This window comes from Chelonoidis abingdonii, chromosome 9 (assembly GCF_003597395.2).
Source record: "Chelonoidis abingdonii isolate Lonesome George chromosome 9, CheloAbing_2.0, whole genome shotgun sequence".
In the NCBI taxonomy this organism is placed as follows: Eukaryota; Metazoa; Chordata; order Testudines; family Testudinidae; genus Chelonoidis; species Chelonoidis abingdonii.
In genome coordinates this window covers 58,779,555-58,799,086 of record NC_133777.1, presented here as the reverse complement: position 1 = coordinate 58,799,086, position 19,532 = coordinate 58,779,555, and the positions used below count along the sequence as shown (strand labels likewise).

The 19,532-nt window shown below is 38.8% G+C and overlaps 1 protein-coding gene across 3 annotated transcripts in view; it reads left to right on the top strand.

The window, feature by feature from the left end:
- The window catches only part of MINDY2 (MINDY lysine 48 deubiquitinase 2), a 117,951-nt gene that overhangs the window by 86,786 nt on the left and 11,633 nt on the right, over positions 1 to 19,532 (top strand). For all 3 annotated transcript variants that reach the window (XM_075069586.1, XM_075069585.1, XM_075069587.1), the window contains exon 7: positions 16,392 to 16,565. In XM_075069586.1, the coding sequence (XP_074925687.1) occupies positions 16,392 to 16,565 (174 nt within the window). The remainder of the gene's footprint in view (positions 1 to 16,391; positions 16,566 to 19,532) is intronic.

The window sequence follows — 19,532 nt, the reverse complement described above, 5'->3', positions numbered from 1 at the left end:
AGATCAGCTAGGAGTTCTGACAGTCCTGTCTTGGCAGCAAAGAAACCTACAGAAGAGGTAGGAAATTCTGCTCAGTCTATTTCTAATTTCCAGAAAGGACACAATGCACCTCTGTTCTTTCTACTCAATTTAGTTTTCATTATAGATAATTCAGTTGTGGAAATGAAATACAGACAAGACCTCTTACTCAGCCTACCATTAAGACAAAGAAACGCCAGCTTCTTCTACAAAGGCTGGCACTATTTTTTTTTTTTGTACTTACCTCCCAAGAGCATTACCTCAATTTCAGCTCAGCCAAACTCTGATAAGGAAAATCTCACTGGGGACAACTATGAAGAGTTAATCATCCAATGATAAAAGTGCCTTCCTTTCTCTTATCCTCTGAGAACCTAGTAGAGGATGATGATAATAAGGTTGTTGAGTCTTCCAAGTCTTAAGATGTACTGAAGGACTTAATGACTTCTGGATGAATTTCCTGTTTATGCTGAAATTATTACTAAAATGCATAGAATTAAACCTGCTACTTATACATTGTCACAAGGGAATTCTAGCTTATAGTAGAGGAAGAAAAAGCTAAGAATGCAATTCATCTGTGTCTGTCAGAAAATATCTTTGTAACATGCTCGTGATATTGAATTTGCCTTTCCTGGTAATGCTCCCAAGCTTTATAAGCTCCCCAATATTAACGTGAAATGCTGGTTCTCAGTCCTCAAAATAGTTTGTGGTGGCTGCTTGGATCCCATTGAAATAAAAGCCCGCCCCACGATCTACTTGAAAGAGTTGATTAAGTCTTTATAAAATCTTATGGGTCTACGTCAATCCATCTAACCATCTCAGTTCATTCTTTCTGCATAGCCTACATACCTAATAAAATGGTAGAAAGGAGAGCTCTTGGCTTCTCCTGAAACAGCTGCTGCTTCTTCTCTCCACAAATTGTCAATTCATTATAGTTTATCCTCCTCTTACCTCTATGATATAAGCTCAGAATGTTGTTGGTTTTTTTTAACCACTCTTTATTATGGATTTCCTTGCATTGTTGAGAAGAGTCCCCATGACTTTGCTTTTGGACAAGATACTAAATCACTGCTTAATTCAAGCTTGTGCTCTTTCTGTATAGGGAGGGACGTGTTTTCAGGGAGAGTTTATAAAGCCATGAATGACCTTGCTGAAAATGTCTCATCAGCTAAACAGAAAGTTCAGGCCTTGCAATAGGCCCAAACATTATTTTTAGTAATCTTGCTCTTTGGTGGTAAACCAAGCAGGAACAATTACTGAAATCAGATCCTGTTGTCCCACGTAAACAAAGATGAAGTTGGGAAATTAAATTCTGTCCTTTCTGGGAAATCTGACCATTAAGGTGTTTCAGAGATACAGGCCAGGATTCTTGTATTTCAAAATCACTGAAGTCTCCTCACTTCCAGCTACTGGGCCCACTTTGTAATGTCCCAAGGCTCTTAGTTTCTGGACCTTCTCACCACTCTACATTTTAAATCATGCTTCTGTATTTAGGAAAGACTCTTAGCCATGTTGAAACATTTGCAGGATATTCAGGAAACTGCCCTGATTTCCTCAGTGGAGAAATTTTTTATTCCATTTATTATCATATCCCTAAAAAGTCAGGAATCTGTCCATTCTGGACAAGCAGTGGTTAAATCACTACATCATTACTTTTTCAATCCAAGGAGGTTCAAAATGGAGTTTGGACTCTAATCCTAGCTAAAAATCCAAGCAACTTTGTGGCATCTGAGGGCCTTCGAGACTATTTTCTGTATGTGCCAAATACACAAAGTCACAACTATGAAGTTTTGCCTTAAGGTCTCGCATCTGTCCTGTTGTATCCTCCAGTTGGATTTAGTGTAATCTCTGCAAGTTTTAATGATCTTTACAGCAGCAGTTGTAATAGCTGACAGGAGGAGAGGGAAGTGATGGTAGTAGTCATACTGCTGTACTGTGTGAGAGGGGCTCTATCTTCTGGGTTTCCTAATATCTAGCCCCCAGGTTGTGGCCTGGGCTGCTTTTTTTTTTTTTTTTTTTTTGGTCCCATGTTCTCAAAACCTTATATTTTGAGACCTGGCTACTAATAGGCAGTACAGATTAGCCATCTTTAAATCACAATTATAGCAAATGAGTAATGTCCCAAAACCTGAAGCTGCTGGAATACGGAAATGCTAACCTTTATGTAAGTTAGTACAGGAGTTTGCAGTGGTAATCTTTTTGAAAGAACAATTCTTGATAGCTTTGGTAACTTAAACATGTCAACCTTGCTATAAAGCTTTTGTGTACATCAGATGTATGCACTCATGTACTTGAGTGTTTGGGTTGTTCCCAAAACTCAACATCATTCTTGAATTTTGAGATTGAGATGCAATTGATTTACTGTATTTCAAAGAAGGCTTAAATATATGCTCATCTCCAATTACACTTGATGACACAATGCACTTAAGTTACCTGAGTGGCTGACTCGAGCCTAGCTGTAGCCTGCATAACCCTAATAAATAAATACAATTGTTAATAATTTAACATAATTTCAAATATAACAATTTTAATTATATACAAATTTTGAAGTGTCTGTATTCTGCTAAAATCATTCAGAATAAAGAAAAGATAGAGATACTAATTTTTTATAGGACCCAGTTTTTAATTGTTAACTCTAATGGATTTACTTTAAATTCTCAGACAATTAATCCAACACTCAAAAAGTAAATTCTGTAAGGGGAGGATATGCTGTTTTTCATAAAAAATAAAAGTAGAATCTCTTTAAGTGCAAAATGGAACTCAGCTTTAACTATGGAGTTGAGTTGTAAGTAGGGTGACCAGATGACAGAGATGAAATATCAGGAAGCCGGGAGGGGGGAGCAAAAAAAAAAAAAAAGCCAGTGGCGGAGCCAAAAAAAAAAAAAAGCCAGAGAGCCCCTCCTCCGGCCGCAGTGGCACAGCCCCGTCTGAACCCAACTCTCGGCTCCAACCCCGGATATACCCCCAGCTCCCCCATCCCCTTGCTCCCGGTCCCAGCCTGGGCTCCGAGCTCTGCAGCCGAGCCGCGCTCTGGGCCCCTCCTGCAGCTCCCAGCCCAGCCGCTCCCGGGCTCCATCGCTCAGTCCAGCCTCACAGCAGGGGCTGGTCCGCCCCGCCTGGGACACTCGCCCCGGGCAGCCCCGCCCCAGCCGTGGGGAGCTCTGGGACCCACCCAAGCGGGGGGTGAACCAGGCAGCTGGGCCCGGGCCCAGCCCCTCCCAGCAGGAGCGTGTCCACCCCATGGTTGTTTCCACTCCCTGCCCACCCAGGCCCTGCCTGCTCTGCACTGCCCCTGGCCCCACCACGCTGTCCCGCAGGCTGCAGGGCTGGAGCAGCCTCTGTGCTGTGGTCCCAGCCCAGGCCATGGCCCGTGTGCAAACCTGGGAGGGAGGAGGAATGCCACATGCTTGGGGAAGAGGCGGGGCCAAGGCGGGGATTTGAGGAGGGATCCAATGGGGGAAGGAGGGGGCGGAGGAGGGGGCAAGAGCAGAGGGCAAAATTGCTTGTTTGTCCAGTGTCCCGACCGAACATCAGTCGGGATGTGAGACAAACAAGCAAATATCGGGACAGTCCTGATAAAACTGGGACGTCTGGTCACCCTAGTTGTAACCAGTGCTTCCATAGAGGAATATAAATATTTTTTTAAAAACTTGTTTTTTCCAACCAATACAAGTATAGTGTATTGTCATATGAGACCAAAATGCAGGAGAAGCGGTGGGATTTAAATTTCTTAGGTTATTTCAGCTAACATGCATTGCAGAGGTGACTTGTTGCATTTCATGGCCTTGTTTACATTAGAGAAATTTTAGCGTTGTGTGCACAGTTGCATGCACAGTTGCATACACAAGCAACCTCATCTCCACATAAAGTGCTTGAAGCAACTCACAAAGAGTACTAGCTGATACTGGGGATGCTGCCACAACCCCTGACTTGAAGTGGTTTCCATTATCTACAGGGTTCACAGTTTAGGTCTCAGCGCTTCCACTACTCAAGTTATTCCAGCAACCCTGACTAGCACTGTGGCAGTTCCTCATGCTCAGAGCAAAGCTCACCACCATTGTACTCTGTGTCAGATCAGTATGCTCCACTGCAGTGCTAAAACAGTCTGACTCTGTTGGCGTTGAAGCTGCACCAGTTCAATATAAATGTTCCACCAAATCCCAAGTTTCCTCAAGCCTGCTCATTTAACTTGTAAAATCATGCTTATATCTGTTGTTGCATAAAGACAACTTACAAACGTATCCAATTTCCATTTTTCAGAAGTGACTTGGGTACTTAGGCTCCTAGGTCACTTATGATCTTCTGAAAACTTTACTCAATTTGTATGTGTATACACATTTAGACACTTTGCATTTTACAAATAGAAAACTAGATGAAGCAGTAAATAGGAATTTGCTTGGAGCTGTGGGATAGTTGCCTACGGTTCAGGGGGAGTGCAACAGTTTTCAGCGAATGTTGTTTGTAGACATGGTGAACTGTGATTTCCCAAAATAGGATGGATACTATGGACTCTCTGCAATGTTGCATTCTGCATTGGGTGTTCATCCATAGTGCAAGTTGCACTAATATACTTAGGTAGTTTAGACACAACACACACATGCTGGCAGTTTGTTTGTTTTTTTAAGAATAGAATCCTACACTAGCTACAGAATGAAGATGTCATCTGGACTGTCTTTTGTACCTGATTAACAGAGTCCTTGACATACGAACACAAAAAGAAACAAAATGTAGAGGAAAACATAAGCTTTGCGCTGTTTGCCCTATATGGTGACAGGGAACCATGTTGTATGTTGCTGTTTGGAGAGTTAAACAATATTAAAATATCAGTCTTATTGATATCCTCACACTTTGTGCTTTTATGCAATATATAGACATCTCTGGATATTTTATTTTAATTTCACGTTAATAACTACAGTGTCACTTTAATTAGTCCGTGTATTAAATGACCTGCAAAAGTATATTAACAAGCATTGTTCAGTCAATAATATATTTTTAGTTTTCAGTCACATCCTTCATATTAAAAGGAAGACATTAATAAATACAGCAACAGCAATTGTAAGAAGGGAGCTAATATTGCCTTTGTCAGAGGTTTAACATGAGAGAGTAAAGAAATTGTTTCCTTCTCCAAAGAACTGGATTTTGTTTTATCTATTTATAAAAATTCTAATACTCTGGATGTCACACGCAGACCTTTTATAATTTGTTCAAATTTACAGATATCATAATTATAGAAAAAATACTAGTTCAAGCCTAATTTGATGAATAGAGTTTGGAACGTATAAGGAATATAGGCTTGTATAACTTAAGTCTTTTAGCCAAATTTTAATGTTCCTGCTATGGAAAACTGTATTATTAAAATCTAGTGTATATGATAGTTCATACTCTGTTACCTGACATTGCTTATTAAGTTAAAAGCTTAAATGAATATTGTGATTTTTTTTGTGCATGTTTCTGCTTGTGTTCATAGAAATGTTATAGTGTGTGTGTGTGTGTGTGTGTATATGTATATGTATATATATATACCAATTGGTGGGAAAATTCCAATTTATTGCATAAAATAATAGGGAGACTACATTGACAGTTCCATAAAACTAAAGACAGTTTCCTAATCACTTTGATAATAAGTTGCACCAGTTTTTTGGGAGGGGGGGGGAGTTGGTACATTTGCACTTGAGCATTCATCTCTTCTGTCCCATAGCCTTAACTTTCTAACAGCCTTTGGTTTTGTGGCCTTTGATTGTGCAATAGTATTTTAAAACTGTTAAAGATGCAATTTTTTTTTTTTGAGATTTGCCTCTGCTTTCCATTACGCAGATAATAAGTACAGCAAATGATAATCCCCCAAATCAAGGAAAAACAGGATTGTAATGAGGGGCTCTGGTAAGATATCTTAGTTCAGTTGGACTGTTTCCCTCTGATATGACTGCTTACACACTCTGTTTGCTTTACAGAAAAGTAACAGGAAACTAATTTCCTGCATGGACTGTCAAGTGTGTTTTGTGGTGATTTTCTTAGGTTAAAAAGATATTTTCTTTCTATGTTAAGAAACCTCCACAGTATTTATCCACATTTTACATATACATCATAGAGACACTTACAATTTTTCCTTTTTAAGCATCGGTAGATTTATTTCTGTAGAAGTAGTGAGCTATTTGTGTCTGAGAGATTAGACACAACATTAATGCCATTTGGCACTGAGTATCATTTAAATTGTTCAAATACTTTTGCTTGTCTGGTAATAGTACTACTTTTAAGTACTGCTTTTATTCTTAAAGATCAGGACCATCAGATCAAACGTTTATAGTACTTTCAAAAAACAAGTACACTTCTCTCTCTGTCTTTCTCCATTGTCTGATAGTTACTTTAACCAGACACTCAACTATATTATTCCCAAAATAATTGTTTGTTCAGTTCAATATATAGAAATTTTGTAACACTCCCTGGGTCCTGATCCAGATCTCATTGATGTCAATGGGAATATTTCCATTGACTTCAGTGAGCTCTGGATCAGGCCCTTTGAGACAGAGTGTAGTTTTACTTTTCAGTTTTCCAGGCTGATTGAAATTTGCTTATTGTCCTTATAATGTATAAACAAAACAGAAATTACTGTGTAAAAATTTTTTATAAATCACTTTTATAACAAGTAATCAGTGTATGGAATTAATTGTTAGAAGTGTTATGCAAACCAATAGGTGCATTGCCAATCATTACATAAAAGTAACTGCAAGAAGAAATGTAGAAGTATATTCATGTTAACAGAGTACTTGTAGTTTGCCATACCACAATCTATGCTCATTGTCCTTGCATTTATCAGATTATTTATCTACAAACAGAAAAGTTTTGGATGGTTCCTCAGACAAACATTATTAAAACTTGCACTTGAGCCTTTTATGTATGAGGCTAAATTGTGTGCATATGGCCAAGACCATAACAGAGTTCAAAAAAGAATTAGATAAATTCATGGAGGATCGGTCCATCAGTGGCTATTAGCCAGGATGGGGAGGAATGGTGTCCCTAGCCTCTGTTTGTTTGCAAGAAGCTGGGAATGAGCAACAGGGGATGGATCACTTGATGATTACCTGTTCTGTTCATTCCCTCTGGGGCACCTGGCGTTGGCCACTGTTGGAAGACAGGATAATGGACTAAATGGATCTTTGGTCTGACCCAGAAGGGCAGTGGTCCCCAATGCAGTGCCCGCGGGCGCCGTGGCGTCTGCCGGGGCATTTATGTGCGCCCACCTAGTGCCCAGCAGGGGAGAGAAGCCGCGGCCTTGCGCCTGCCGGGGACAGAGAACTCCAGGCCATGGGCACCGGTGTTCTCTGTCCTCACGGCTTCTCTCTGGAATCATATATTATGGAATATTAAATATGATTTTTTTGTATTATTTGATGAACAAATACAAAATAAGCCTTGAAAAATTGTTGGCGCCCGCCACACTGTTCAGAAAATATGAATGTGCTACTGGCCACAAAAAGGTTGGGGACCACTGCAGTAGGGCCATTTTTATGTTCTTATGTTCTTATTCTTATGAATATATGAAGGCTTAGAGTTCCAGGATAAATATTTAATATTTCATAATTATTCAATAGGCTTAGTATCTGCTAAAAATAAATACCATTTGTGTGCCTGTGACTAATTTTTTAAACCCTTCTCTTCTATACCCTTTCTGATAACAGCTATTACTGCAATATATAGTAATGTTCACTGCTAGCTTTATAGCCCTTGAGATGTATATTTCTAAAACATTGCTGTATCAGACTGTCTTCATCTTTGTATTTTTTTAATTTCATATTTTTATAAACAATGAATTCTTAACATCCGATCACAATTCAGATAAAAATGTCTATACTAATAATGTATAATGCATTGTAGACTCTCAGCAAGCATGGCCCAAAAAGCAGGCCACAATTACTTAAATAGATTGATCACATGATCTAGAAACTTCTTGTGTTCCAGACATATATCCTTATGCCATTGACTATGCTGTTACAACCCAATCTCATCATTATTTCTGTTTTCAAGATCAGTAGCTTCAAAATATAATTCACCAGTCAATAAAAATTGAGTTGCCTGTGTACATGGCTCTTAAGAAATTGCAGGATTCTTAAAACTTCTCCCCTTATGACATTAATTTGAGTTGTTATGAGAGGTTGTAATAGAAATATATGAGAAACGACACCCAACAGAATGGCAGTGCATTCAACTAATATACAAAACTTGAGTTCAAGAAAGAGTTTTGCCTCCAGATTCAGATACTTGGAGAATGCATCTTCGTTCTCAAGGAAATTAGATTAAAATATGCTAGTATTCACCTGTCAGATTACACTATTGGGCAATATTTGCAATTTAAATTTTTTCTTTTAGCTTGGAAAGGGGAAAGACATGATCACAGTTCTTATAAAAGAAGACAGGAAGAAAATTACAATACAGAGGATAGGAATTAATTTGTTTCATCTATTATATGACAGTCTTCTCTACCATGTTGCCAGAAACATGCTAAGACTACCTCATAAATCAACTGTACGTTTGTATTACTGGTTACACACCACAAATTTCAGATTGTCACTGTCTCAAGTTAAAAACAATATTTCCAGTACTGCAATTCCTGTGTTGCTATGTAAAGACTGATGCTCCATTTAGTTCAGTAGCCAAATTATGGCTATAACACAGGAGCAGCACAACTGACAGTAGATGATGGTCAAGCCTGACCTTGCTCTTGCGGTTTGCTCATTGCCTCTCAGTACCGTATGCAAGATTGGCACTATTTCCCTCTTGACACCAAAGACGACCTGAACAATGGTAATATACATAAAGGCCTCTAGGAAATTGTTTTTGGGTAACTGCAGAATAATTAAAATCATAAAATCTATTTAAGTTGGACCTATAACTGACAGGTGCCTAGAGGAGGACTTTCCCCATCTTCCTGCAACTAGTAGTTATTTATCTCATTTTGTGCTTTGCTTGGCTTTGCTCATGTGAACCAGTTTATTTTAGATGGATCAGTAAAATCCAAAGTAGTTTCTCACCTTAGAGCAGGAAATAGTATATTAAAATGTTTGTCTTATTATAAGGTAAAATATCTGCAATTTAAAGATAATCGTGATTTATATACACCTATTAAATTGCAGTTTATAAAGCAAAAGAAAAAAAAGAGTAGCAAATATTTTCTTCAAGCTTGAAACAGTTCTCCAGAATCAAATAAATAGTTTAACAAATGTTTAGTTTTAGTCTAATAGGGAACAGCTACACAGGGATAAAAGACCCATGCCATGGCTCTAGCTGGCCTAGGCCAGCTGTGGGGCTAAAAATTGCTGTGTAGATGTTTGGACTCGGGCTGGATCCCAAGCTCTGGGACTCACAACCTTCACAGCGTCCCGGGGCTCAGGCTCCAACCCGAGCCCAAATGTCTACCCAGAATTTTTTCAGCCCTGGAGCCCAAGCCCTGTAAGTATGAGTCAGCTGACCTGGGCCACCTTTGGGTTTTTTATTCCTGTGTAGACATATCCATAGAGGTTATGAAATATTCTTTTTAATATTGATAATTGGATAACTGAACTTGTCACAAAAATCTTTTACCTTTCAAAGACCCCTGAAATGTCCCCTTAAAAAAACAGAAATCATCCTTCCTGTTTGAGGAACATCTCTAAAGCTCTGTAAATAGTCAAGTATTTTTCTCAAGTTGTACTTCATATTGTGTCATTTTAGATGCTTTATTTACACCTTTATTTGCCTTTCTGAATAAAATCTGCAACTTCATTTAATGTGAGCCAATACTTCATTAAAAAATGAACTAGTGTACTATACCAATTAAAACCAGATGGTTGTAATAAATAAAGGATCAAATATATTTGTACAGGGGTTCAAAGATGGAATATATTAGGGCTATCAAGCAATTAAAAAAATTAATCACGATTAATCATGTGATTAATCACACTGTTAATAATAGAATATCATTTATTTAAATATTTTTGGATGTTTTCCACATTTTCAAGTATACTGATTTCAGTTTTAACACAGAATACAAAGTGTACAGTGCTCACTTTATATTTATTTTTATTACAAATATTTGCAGCACAGAAAACAAAAGAAATAGTGTTTTTCAGTTCACTCAATACAAGTACTGTAGTGCAATCTCTTTATCATGAAAGTTGAACTTACAAGTGTAGATTTGTGTACGAACAATAACTGCATTCAAAAATAAAACAATGTAAAACTTTAGAGCCTAAAAGTCCACTCAGTCCTGATTCTTGTTCACCCAATCGGTCAGACGAACGAGTTTGTTTACATTTGCAGGAGATAATGCTGCCCGCTTCTTGTTCACAATGTCACCTGAAAGTGAGAACATGGCACTGTTTTAGCCAGCATCACAAGATACTTACATACCAAATGCACTAAAGATTCTTATGTCTCTTCATGCTTCGACCACCATTCCAGAGGACATGCTTCCATGCTGATGATGGGTTCTGCTGAATAATGATCCAAAAGCAGTGAGGACTGATGCATGTTCATTTTATCAGCTGAGTCAGATGCCACTAGCAGAAGGTTGATTTTTTTTTTTTTTCTCTGGTTTGGGTTCTGTAGTTTCCGCATCGAAGTGTTTCTCTTAAGACTTCTGAAAGCATGCTCTATACCTCATCCTTTTCATATTTTGGAAGGCACTTCAGATTCTTAAACCTTGTGTTGAGTGCTGTAACTATCTTTAGAAATCTCACATTGGTACCTTCTTTGCGTTTTGTCAAATCTGCAGCGAAAGTGTTCTTAAAATGAACAACATGTGCTGAGTCATCATCTGAGACTACTATAACATGAAATATATGGCAGAAATGCAGGTACAATAAACATACAACTCTCCCCCAAGGTGTTGTCACAAATTTAATTAATGCATTATTTTTTTAATAAGCATCATCAGCATGGAAGCATGTCCTCTGGAATGGTGGCCGAAGCATGAAGGGGCATATGGACATTTAGCATATCTTGCTTGTTCTCATTTTCTGGTGACATTGTAAATAAGAAGTGGGCAGCATTATCTCCCATAAATGTAAACAAACTTGTTTGTCTTAGCAATTGGTTGAACAAAAAGTAAGACTGAGTGGACTTGTAGGCGCTAAAGTTTTGCATTGTTTTGTTTCTGAGTGCAGTTACGTAACAAAAAAAATCTACATTTGTATGTTGCTCTTTCACGATAAAGAGATTGCACTCCAGTATGAGGTGAATTGAAAAATACTGTTTCTTTTGTCATTTTTATAGTGCAAATATTGGTAATAAAAATAATATAAAGTGAGCAGTTTACACTGTGTATTCTGGGTTGTAATTGAAATCAATATATTTGAAAATGTAGAAAAACATCCAAAAATATTTAATTTCAATTGGTATTTTATTGTTTAACAGTGTGATTAAAACTGCGATTAATTGTGATTCATTTTTTTTGAGTTGATCTCATGAGTTAACTGCGATTAATCTGCAGCCCTAGAATATATATATTTAATCAGTTGTACATAAAACAATTGTGTAATGTATATCTGATGCAAAACTTGGACAGAAACTGAAATTTTGTCTAACTTTTTCTGAATGTCAGTATTTTTGGTGACTTTGAGAGAGATTTTTTTTTCCTCACTTCCATAGTTTTCCTACACACCTTCTCTTCGCTCAACCATTGTTGTAGGACAAGTTATTTCTCACCATCTCAGTCATTACTCTAGACTCTTGAAATATTGCTCCAAACTGTTTTCTAAGGTGAGACTCCTTGGTTATAACATTAGAATGCAGAAAAGTGAATTGCAGTGAATTGATCAATAGTAGCCATATAAAACTTCAGCAGTGTGGGAGTTTAACCTGCTAAATAAATATAATTCAAATTTCTACAATGCATTTGCATTTAACAGACTTGTGTATATTATTTTAAGATGTGCATTCCTCTTTCAATTTGTTTTTCTAATTACAGTAGTGTATATTATGACAGATTATACTGCATTATTTAAAACAGCGGATGGAAATATAAAACTTTTTTGGTTTGGTTTTATCCAGTTTGAAAAAGTTCATGAACATAATCATGTTGGTACATTAATTTTGATAGAATAAATGAGTCTAAGAGTCAAAAGTGTTAATGTGCCCCTGTAATTGTCCAGCATTAAACAGTTTTAAACAAAGTTTGATATACAGCCCCCTCAGCCTGTTTGGTACCGTGGCAAACACATCATTAAACATCCTTTTAACCTTTTATTAAAGATACAGAAAAGAAACTTAAAACATTTGAAATATTAAGTATTAAATAAGGCTTTCATTTTAAAGTAGCTTGATTTCTATAGCTGGAGAGAGTTTTTAAAAAGGAACCTACCCCTGCCACCATCCTTGTTTCGCTATCATTTAGGCCATTGCTATGCTATGCAGTGCCATAGCTGTGTTTGGTATAACATCATAGTGTAGATACAGGCTACAGCGATGGAAGGTGTTTTTGCTTTGCTACAGGAACACTACCTCCCAAGCAATGGTAGCTAGGTTAATGGAAGCATTCGTCTGTCAACCTAGCTGCATCTATCGTAGGGGCTAGGTTGGTGTTGCTATGGCAGTTGGGGTGTGTGGATTTTTTAACCTAAATTTTACATATAGACCAGGCCTTAGATGGTATTTAAAATGATAAAAACTGTCTTTTCTGGGGAAAAGAGAAGTTAAACAGTAATAAGTCACCAGGACAAGATGGTATACACTCAAGAGTTCTGAAGCAATTCAAATATGAAATTGCAAAACTCCTAACTATGGTATGTAACCTATCACTTAAATCAGCCTCTGTACCAGATGACTGGCAGATACCTAATGTGATGCTGATTTTTTAAAATGGCTCCAGATGCAATTCTGGCAATTACAGGTTGGTAAGCTTAACTTCAGTATCACGTAAATTGAAACTGTAATAAAGAACAGAATTGTCAGACAAGTAGATGAACAGGATATGTTGGGGAAGAGTCGACACAGCTTTTGTAAAAGGAAATCATGCTTCAGTAATCTATTAGAATTCTTTGAGGGGGGGGTCAACAAACATGGACAAAGGTAAACCAGTGGATATAGTCAACTTGGACTTTCAGAAAGCCTTTGACAAGGTCCCTCACCTAAGGGTCTTAAGTCAAGTAAGTAGTCCTGGACTAAGAGGGAAGGATCTTCTCATGGATCAGTAACTGGTTAAAAGATAGGAGACAAATGCTATAAATGTTCAGTTTTCACAGGGGGGAGAGGTAAATAGCACAGTCCCCCAGGGATCTGTACTGACAGCAGTGCTGTTCAACATATTCATAAATGATCTGGAAAAAGGGGTAAACAGTGAGGTGGCACAGTTTTCAGACTGTACAAAATTACTCAAGATAGTTAAGGCCAAATCTAACTGAGAAGAGTTACAAAGAGTGTCTCAAAACTGTGTTACTGGGCAAGAAAATGGCAGATGAAATTCAGTGTTGATTAATGCCAGGTAATACATATAGGGAAAACATCATCCCAACTACACATACAAAATGGTGAGGTCTAAATTAGCTATTACCACTCAACATTATGTGCAACAGTCGTCAAAATAGCTAACAATGTTAGGAACCATTGGGAAATGAATAGATAGTAAGATAGAAAATATCATCATGCCACTATATAAATTCATGGTATGCTCACATCTTGAGTACTATGTGTAGTTCTGGTTGCCTCATCTTTTTAAAAAAAAAAAAAAGACAGACAGAATTGGAAAACGTATAGAGAAGGGCAACAAAACTTATTAGGGGTATGGAACAGCTTCTGTCTGAGGAGAGATTAAAAAGACTGGAACTGTTCATCTTGGAATAGAAACAACTGAGGGTGGGATATAATAGAGGTCTATAATAATGAATGGAGTAGAGGAAGTGAAAAAGGAAGTGTTATTTACCCTCTCTCATAACACAAGAACTAGAGGTCACCAAATGGAATTAATAGGCAGCAGGTTTAAAACAAATAAAAGGAAGTTGTTCTTCACACAGCTCACAGTCAATTTGTGGAACTTGTAGCCAGGGCATCTCGTGAGGACCAAAACTATAACTGTATTCAAAAAATAATTAGATAAGTTCACGAATGATAAGCCCATCAATGACTACGAGCCAAAATGCTCAGGGACTCAGCCTCCTGCTCTGGGTGCCTAAAGCTCTGATTGCTGGAAGCTGGAACTGGATGAGAGAGGATTGATCTCTTGATAAATTGCCCAGTTTTGTTAGTTTTTGCTGAAGCATCTGGCACTAGCCACTTGCAGACGACGGAATACTGGGCTAAATGGACCAATTGTCTGACCCAGAATGGCCATTTTTATGTTCTTTTGATTTCCGGTTCCACTCTTCTCTTGTTTACCTGACATGGTCCTGACACTTGAGTTATATCAGTATATATATGAGTTATATCAGTAGGCCTTCTTGTTTGAACTGATTCGTCTGTCTCCCTTTTGCATCTTTTACCATTGACATTTATTGATACACGTGATTGGAACATCTTGTAAACTTTTTATCCACTTTCCCACAGTTAAGCTTACAATTAGGGTAAATTTTTAGGCCCAATTATTACAAAAGTGGTCAATGAAATAAAAGTAGAGGAGGGCTAATAAAAAAAAAAAGTATTACGATTTGTTACAAAATGGATATTAGTATTTAAATCTTCCCTTGCTTCCAATTCCGTAATTGTGCGGCTACATCTGCAGTCACAGAAGTGAGTACCCATATTTGTGTAGATTTACTGTGATTGCATGCACAATGGTGACAAGTATGCAAATGAGCCTTTAAACAATTAACTGACCATTTGCATGCACAGTTGTGAAATCTTGTCCCCCATTCAGTCATGTATTTATGCTGAGAGTGGGAGAACCATGTATGTTGTTACTTCTGCTTAATTAGATCAGTTGCCAAGAAAAAGATTAATGAGAACTTTTTTGGTTAATCATAACAATGGATAAATAAAACTTCTTTCTGTTTAAATTAATTATTGGAGGTGTCTAAGAGCTGGTTTATAGTTGTAAATTTCTGTATGCTGTCATAAATTTCCCACTATGCAACCCTATTTTTACTTCATGCTGCTGCTCAGCTCTTTTTCAGCTACTAGGTGTCAATTTCTAACAAAAATGCAGACTAGATGCAATCAAACTGGCTATGTAAGATTAAGCCGATATGATAGATAAAGGAAGCACTGTATCTTTTAGCAGAATTGTTTATCTGACCTTTGCAAAAGCACAATTTGCAATCTCTGGCCATATTGAATTCATTGCTGGCCCTGAATTTTCAGCTGACAGCTATGGTATATTTTTGACTTGTTGGCTGAAACTGTTCTCCTTTGAGAGAGAGGATGATTGTAAAGTTAAGGTACATGATTGGAATTCAGGACTTCTGGGTTCGATTCCAGGATCTGTTATAGTCTTCTTTTATGACTTGGGGAAGTCAATTAATCGTTCTGTATGTAAATTCTTTGTGTGGAATGGGCATATTACTTGCATCCCACTCATAGTTTAGTCTGGTTAGACTGTAAACTTATTGGGGCAGGGATTATCATTTCCTATGCATTTGTACAGCTCTTAGCACACTAACTCTGATTTTGGTAGGGCCTCTAACACTGCCATAATAGAAATAATATATAATCTGATGTGGACAGTGTCACAGTGAGACATGGCTTTATAACATGAAGGCTGGAAAGCTGCTGTAAGCTCTACTTGGGGCACCACTAAAGGGGACTTGAAAGCTTCAGCTACTGCTGAAGTTAGCAGCTCCCGTTGAGTTGGAGGGAGCTCATTTAAAAAAAAGTGTTCTATGACCTGCATTGGCTACCTGTTTGCATTTGGGTGCAGTTTAAAGCATTAACATCTAGAAATCTAATAATGGTCCGAGACCCACTTATTTGAAGATCCTCTCATCTCCAAGTCCTGCCATGGGAGTTAAAATCTGTTGGGTTTTTTTTTTGGTGTCCTGGGATTTACATTGCTGGTAGCAAGGTATTCTCAGCAAAGGGCCCACACCTCTGGAACCTGTTCCATCAAGTAGTTTCAGACCCCAAGTTGGTGTTGAAGCACAGTACTATAAGACTATGTTTTATCCTTATTGTAATAAAGAATGGGAACTTTAGTTAATACGCAGGGATTTTATTCTCCTGTGATGGATTCTTTGTACTGCTGTAAGTTGCTAATGTGCCTTGGCAACGGGCACTAATATAAATCTCAATATTCTGTAGTGGTAATAGAAGTATACAAATAGTTTTAAATCTGAAACATGGGCATAAATCTCCATTATCCTCATTCGGTTTACTGAATCATGGAGTTTCGCAGGAGTAAAAAGTAAATGTTACAGATTGTAAAGATCTACTTTTATTCATTTTATAGATTCTATCCTTATTATCCTTCCATTTAGGGTCAGCTTTATCTGCTGGTGACAGACCAGGGTTTTCTTACAGAAGAGAAAGTTGTCTGGGAAAGTTTACATAATGTAGATGGTGATGGAAATTTCTGTGACTCTGAATTCCACCTTCGACCTCCATCAGACCCAGAAACTGTATATAGAGGGCTGCAAGATCAAATTGATCAGGTAAATCTATTGCATTTCTCCAGCTTTTATAGGGTGGGATTTTCCAAAGTGGTTCCATTGAAGTCAATGGAAGTTCTACCCCTGACTTCAATGAGATCAGAGTAAGGATGACACTAATTGTTTTTGAAAATTGATCTCTAGGAAAAATGAACCCATTTTCCAAAGATTCTACTGTTACCTCTTCACATGAGTATTTCTTAGCATGTTCTGTTCATGTACCAGAAGTCAGATTTGACATGTTAAGGAATTAATATACATTATTAAAAACATAAAAACAAATCATACTATGGAATTTTCACTTCTTTGGGTGCTTGTCCATATGCACATTCCACTCATGGTGTGCATATGCCTCAAGAGCTCAAGATTGGAGACTTTTTGGCCAGTATTATCCATGTGTGCATGTGCACCCTGCCAATCCTCATGCTCTGCAGTGAGGGCATATAAGGGAGAAGGTAATCAGCCACTACTCAGTTCTTCTCACATCCTTTCAGCTTAGAAATGGAGCCCTGATTGTCTGAGGCCACGTCTATACTACCTGCCGGATCGGTGGGTAGTAATCGATCTATTGGGGATCAATTTGTCATGTCTCATCTAGACACGATAAATCTATCCCCGAATCGATGTCCATACTCCACCTTGACAGGAGGAGTAAGCGGAGTCGACGAGGGAGCTGCGGCGGTCAACTTGCCGCCGTGAGGACGGCCAAGTAAGTCGAACTAAGATACTTCGACTTCAGCTACGCAAATAGCGTAGCTGAAGTTGCGTGTCTTAGATAGATCCCCTCCTTCCCCCAGTGTAGACCAGTCCTGAGAGACTGCCAACTGTTCTCTACTAGTATAGTTCTAGCTCTGATTTCACAGTTTGCATAGTCATAGCTTAGTCCATTAATAAATATAGTTACCTGGTTATCTGTAGCTATTGTTAGTTCTTTAGGAATTCATCACCAACAACATGAGAGCGTCCAGTTCTCTTGAATTGATATGCTGCTCCTTGTGAGGGAATTATCACAGTCTCAGATTGACATTCAGAAGTGCTTTGATTGTCTGAAAGAATCATACATTCCCAGCAAATGGGCAATTTGTAAGTCTTTTTGTTTTAAGGCCAGGGAAGACAGAGAGACTGGTTTACAGGTCTTCCTCATGCCTTCAGAGCCCCAAAGTACAGCCTGCAAGAGCCCAGTGACTGCCGAGCGCCCAGGCCATGAGGTCTGTGTCCTCCTCAGACAGCCCACAAGGCTCCAGGAGTCCGAGAGGCAGAACATCTACCAAGGCTTTGTCTAAGAGGAAAACCTGCCCATAGCACCTAACATCTGTTGACACTTCTTGGCCCAGAATAATTTCTGCCAGTCTCATGCCAATTCCAACTGGATAGCACCAAAGCACCCAGCACAGAAAACTCTGCATTCACAAAAGACCTTGTTTAATCCTAGTACCATCTACCTAGTACTCTATAGGTGCATTGTGAAATGGCCCCAGCACTGATGCTCCTGGCAGCAGGGCCAACCCTGACCTAGGCCACACACCAAGGGCCTCTCCTGTTCCATAATTGAGATTGTGATACTGCCCTGAGAGAACCTGGTTCCAGACCACCAATCCACAACACTTTTGCTGAAGGCACCAAACAAATACTAAGCACCAACTGATCTCCAGATACAACAGGATCTACACTCTCCTTTACTGTTTGCAGTGGTGTTGTAGCCTTGTTGGTCCCAGGATATGAGAGACACATGGTGGGTGAGGTAATATCTTTTATTGGACCAACTTCTGTTGGTGGAAGAGACAAGCTTTTGAGCTTCAGAGCTCTTCTTCATCTCTCTGCACCCTGAAAGCCTGTTTCTTCCACAAACAGAAATTGGTCCAATAAAAGATATTACCTCATCTCCCTTATTGTTGGCTTCAGCATTACAGTCAGCACTGACTCTAGTAACTGGTCCTGCACCATCTGTTCCTAATGCACTGGGAGCCACAGCACCAGCACCCCTTAATCAGCGTTATCCATTTTTCTTGTTATCTTCAGAGTCAAAGTGTTAGGAAGATCCATACCAGTAGCCTCTTTACTTGCCTCAACCCTCAACATTTGATAGAGTCCAAACACTCTTCACGGGAAAAATACTGGGACCTTCCTGTTGGGGACTCTGGTCTGCTCAGTCCAATTTTAGCCAGACGGACCAACACCGCTGCCAGGAGATTGTTTCATCCACAGTATCAGTCCCACAGGCCACCCATTGAGATTTCCTGGTTCTGCCTCAACTGCAGGTAGAACAGGAAGTTATCGAAGAACAGGAACAAGAAGGCAGCCTGCCAGCTCCGGTGGCCCTGTTCTTTGTCCCCTGAGGAGGTTGTAGTGCTACCAATGGCCTCATAATTGGACTATTTCAAGGACTTCCAATATTTATTAAAAAGGATATCTGAGGCCCTTCAAATCCCTATTGAGGAGGTCCAGAAGCAGACTCATAAGTTAGTGGACATTCCGTATGCTTCTTTAGCAGGAAAAATAGCCCTCCCTGTCAACAAAGCTATCATGGACACAGCCAAAACTGCGTGGCAAATGCACCCCATTGCTTTCTTAAGGCAGATAGAAAATATCAAGTGCCTCCCAAGACTGCACAATTATTTTACAGACCTCTTCGTCTGTAGTCACAGTAATGAAGGAAAGAGCAAAACAACTCAAGTCCACACCAAAAGGAGGACTAACCAGAGATTAGATAAATTTGCCCAGTAAACCTCCCCTTTAGCAAGGTTCTGTGTCGCCAGTTACTAGGCCATATTAGCCAATTATGACTTCTGGTATACGGGAGACTGCATGCCTTTGCAGATAAACTGCCAAATGAGACTTGCAAAGAATTTATCATTAGTCAACAAAGGCCAGCAAATGGCCATACACGTCGGTGAGTGTATAGGGTGGAAACAGCTGCCAGATTCATAGTGATGGTGGTGGTTATGCAACATCTGTGGCATCACTGTGAAA